The 5,000-nt window shown below is 46.1% G+C and overlaps 1 protein-coding gene across 1 annotated transcript in view; it reads left to right on the top strand.

The window, feature by feature from the left end:
* Positions 1–5,000, top strand: part of LOC112241785 — a gene marked incomplete at its 3' end in the record, with an annotated part of 45,063 nt that overhangs the window by 23,680 nt on the left and 16,383 nt on the right. Inside the window, 1 exon segment of the mRNA XM_042312946.1 lies at positions 182–273. Coding sequence (XP_042168880.1) covers positions 182–273 — 92 coding nt within the window.

The raw sequence follows: 5,000 nt of genomic DNA, 5'->3' as shown, positions 1-5,000 counted from the left end.
TGTAATGTAATGATGTAATGTGATGATGTAATGTAATGATGTAATGATGTAATGTAATGATGTAATGTAATGATGTAATGTAATGATGTAATGTAATGTAATGTGATGATGTAATGATGTAATGATGTAATGTGATGATGTAATGTGATCTTGTTGTTTTTGTTGTTGTGTTTTTTTTTAGCGTCTCAATTCTGGGGAGTTATAACTACAGCGCTGCCGACTTTGTGGAGAGAGATGTGTACAGGGAGACCATCAGGACGTATCTCACCTCAGGTCAGCCATTTTGTGCCACAGACCCGCCAGTTTCCATCAGAGCCATAGATATGTCTATGGAGTTTATGTAACCGTCCTCCATGTTGGCTCTAAATGTTCCATGATCAAATCAAATGAAATTGTATTTGTCACAACGCACGCTGAATACAACAGGTGTAGACCTTTCAGTGAAATGCTTACTTACAAGCCCCTAACCAATGTAGTTTAAAAAATGTGAATAAGAATAAGAAATAAAAGGAACAAGTATTTAAAGAGCAGCAGTAAAATAACTATAGCGAGACTATATACAGGGAGGTACCGGTACAGAGTCAATGTGGAGGCTATATACAGGGAGGTACCGGTACAGAGTCAATGTGGAGGCTATATACAGGGAGGTACCGGTACAGAGTCAATGTGGAGGCTATATACAGGGAGGTACCGGTACAGAGTCAATGTGGAGGCTATATACAGGGAGGTACCAGTACAGAGCAATGTGGAGGCTATATACAGGGAGGTACCAGGTACAGAGAGTCAATGTGGAGGCTATATACAGGGAGGTACCGGTACAGAGTCAATGTGGAGGCTATATACAGGGGGTACCGGTACAGAGTCAATGTGGAGGCTATATACAGGGGGTACCAGTACAGAGCCAATGTGGAGGCTATATACAGGGAGGTACCGGTACAGAGTCAATGTGGAGGCTATATACAGGGAGGTACCGGTACAGAGTCAATGTGGAGGCTATATACAGGGAGGTACCGGTACAGAGTCAATGTGGAGGCTATATACAGGGAGGTACCGGTACAGAGTCAATGTGGAGGCTATATACAGGGAGGTACCGGTACAGAGTCAATGTGGAGGCTATATACAGGGAGGTACCGGTACAGAGTCAATGTGGAGGCTATATACAGGGAGGTACTGGTACAGAGTCAATGTGGAGGCTATATACAGGGAGGTACCGGTACAGAGTCAATGTGGAGGCTATATACAGGGAGGTACCGGTACAGAGTCAATGTGGAGGCTATATACAGGGAGGTACCGGTACAGAGTCAATGTGGAGGCTATATACAGGGAGGTACCGGTACAGAGTCAATGTGGAGACTATATACAGGGGGTACCGGTACAGAGTCAATGTGGAGACTATATACAGGGGGTACCAGTACAGAGTCAATGTGGAGGCTATATACAGGGGGTACCAGTACAGAGTCAATGTGGAGGCTATATACAGGGGGTACCAGTACAGAGTCAATGTGGAGACTATATACAGGGGGTACCGGTACAGAGTCAATGTGGAGGCTATATACAGGGAGGTACCGGTACAGAGTCAATGTGGACACTATATACAGGGAGGTACCGGTATAGAGTCAATGTGGAGGCTATATACAGGGGGTACCGGTACAGAGTCAATGTGGAGGCTATATACAGGGGGGGTACCGGTACAGAGTCAATGTGGAGGCTATATACAGGGAGGTACCAGTACAGAGTCAATGTGGAGGCTATATACAGGGGGTACCAGTACAGAGTCAATGTGGAGGCTATATACAGGGGGTACCAGTACAGGGTCAATGTGGAGGTTATATACAGGAGGTACCAGTACAGAGTCAATGTGGAGGCTATATACAGGGGGTACCGGTACAGAGTCAATGTGGAGGCTATATACAGGGAGGTACCGGTACAGAGTCAATGTGGAGACTATATACAGGGGGTACCGGTACAGAGTCAATGTGGAGACTATATACAGGGGGTACCAGTACAGAGTCAATGTGGAGGCTATATACAGGGGGTACCGGTACAGAGTCAATGTGGAGGCTATATACAGGGGGTACCAGGTACAGAGTCAATGTGGAGACTATATACAGGAGGTACCAGTACAGAGTCAATGTGGAGGCTATATACAGGAGGTACCAGTACAGAGTCAATGTGGAGACCATATACAGGGGTACCAGTACAGAGTCAATGTGGAGGCTATATACAGGGGTACCAGTACAGAGTTAATGTGGAGTCTATATACAGGAGATACCAGTAGAGAGTTAATGTGGAGGCTGAATACAGGAGGTACCAGTACAGAGTTAATGTGGAGGCTATATACAGGAGATACCAGTACAGAGTCAATGTGGAGACTATATACAGGAGGTACCGGAACAGAGTCAATGTGGAGGCTATATACAGGAGGTACCAGTACAGAGTCAATATGGAGGCTATATACAGGGGGTACCGGTACAGAGTCAATGTGGAGGCTATATACAGGGAGGTACCGGTACAGAGTCAATGTGGAGGCTATATACAGGGAGGTACCGGTACAGAGTCAATGTGGAGGCTATATACAGGGGGTACCGGTACAGAGTCAATGTGGAGGCTATATACAGGGGGTACCAGTACAGAGTCAATGTGGAGGCTATATACAGGGAGGTACCGGTACAGAGTCAATGTGGAGGCTATATACAGGGGGTACCGGTACAGAGTCATTGTGGAGGCTATATACAGGGGGTACCAGTACAGAGTCAATGTGGAGGCTATATACAGGGGGTACCGGTACAGAGTCAATGTGGAGGCTATATACAGGGGGTACCGGTACAGAGTCAATGTGGAGGCTATATACAGGGGGTACCAGTACAGAGTCAATGTGCAGGGGGTACAGAGTCAAGATAATTGAGGTAATATGTACATGTAGGTAGAGTTATTAAAGTGACTATGCATAGATGATAACAGAGAGTAGCAGCAGTATAAAAGAGGGAGTGGGGGGGGGGGTCGGGGGGGCAATGCAAATAGTCTGGGTAGCCATCTGATTAGCTGTTCAGGAGTGTTATGTCTTGGGGGTAGAAGCTGTTTAGAAGCCTCTTGGACCTAGACTTGGCACTCCAGCACCACTTGCCGTGCGGTAGCAGAGAGAGCAGTCTATGACTAGGGTGGCTGGAGTCTTTGACAATTGTTAAGGCCTTCCTCTGACACTGCCCGGTATAGAGGTCCTGGATGGCAGGAAGCTTGGTCCCGGTGATGTACGTGGTGATAACGTAGCAGTTTTAATTCTCACTATGATGTCATTGTTTGGGGAACTTTATATTGGTAATACTGAGAGAATGATACAGCTGGTCAACCACCTGTCATAACACTGTCATAACACTGTCACAACACTGTCATAACACTGTCATAACACTGCCATAACACTGCCACAACACTGCCCTAACACTGCCACAACACTGTCATAACACTGCCACAACACTGTCACAACACTGCCATAACACTGTCATAACACTGCCATAACACTGCCACAACACTGTCACAACACTGTCATAACACTGTCAAAACACTGTTATAACACTGCCATAACACTGCCTGCAACACTGTCACAACACTGTCATAACACTGTCAAAACACTGCCACAACACTGTGATAACACTGCCACAACACTGCCACACTGTCACAACACTGCCATAACACTGTCACAACACTGCCACAACACTGCCACAACACTGTCACAACACTGTCATAACACTGTCAAAACACTGTTATAACACTGCCATAACACTGCCACAACACTGTCACAACACTGTCATAACACTGTCAAAACACTGCCACAACACTGCCACAACACTGTCACAACACTGCAATAACACTGCCCTAACACTGCCACAACACTGCCACAACACTGTCACAACACTGCAATAACACTGTCATAACACTGCAATAACACTGTCATAACACTGTGATAACACTGCCACAACACTGCCACAACACTGTCACAACACTGCAATAACACTGTCATAACACTGTGATAACACTGCCACAACACTGCCACAACACTGCCACAACACTGCCACAACACTGTCACAACACTGCAATAACACTGTCATAACACTGCAATAACACTGTCATAACACTGTGATAACACTGCCACAACACTGCCACAACACTGTCACAACACTGCCACAACACTGCCACAACACTGCAGTAACACTGTCACAACACTGTCACAACACTGTCACAACACTGCAGTAACACTGTCACAACACTGTCACAACACTGTCACAACACTGTCATAACACTGCCATAACACTGCAGTAACACTGCCACAACACTGCCACAACACTGCCACAACACTGTCATAACACTGCCATAACACTGCCATAACACTGCCATAACACTGCAGTAACACTGTCACAACACTGTCACAACACTGTCACAACACTGTCATAACACTGCCATAACACTGCAGTAACACTGCCACAACACTGCCACAACACTGCCACAACACTGCCATAACACTGCCATAACACTGCCATAACACTGTGATAACACTGTCATAACACTGTCATAACACTGTGATAACACTGTCACAACACTGCCACAACACTGCCACAACACTGCCACAACACTGCCACAACACTGTCATAACACTGCCATAACACTGCCATAACACTGCAGTAACACTGTCACAACACTGTCACAACACTGTCACAACACTGTCATAACACTGCCATAACACTGCAGTAACACTGCCACAACACTGCCACAACACTGCCACAACACTGTCACACTGCCACACACTGCCACAACACTGCCACAACACTGCCACAACACTGCCACAACACTGCCATCATAACACTGCCATAACACTGCCACAACACTGTCATAACACTGTCATAACACTGCAATAACACTGTTATAACACTGCCACAACACTGCCACAACACTGCCATAACACTGTCATAACACTGCCACAACACTGCAGTAGTAACACTATCACAACA

This window comes from Oncorhynchus tshawytscha, unplaced genomic scaffold (assembly GCF_018296145.1).
Source record: "Oncorhynchus tshawytscha isolate Ot180627B unplaced genomic scaffold, Otsh_v2.0 Un_contig_1694_pilon_pilon, whole genome shotgun sequence".
Classification (NCBI taxonomy): domain Eukaryota; kingdom Metazoa; phylum Chordata; class Actinopteri; order Salmoniformes; family Salmonidae; genus Oncorhynchus; species Oncorhynchus tshawytscha.
The sequence above is the reverse complement of the archived record's forward strand: the minus strand, read 5'-3'. Positions and strand labels throughout refer to the sequence as shown.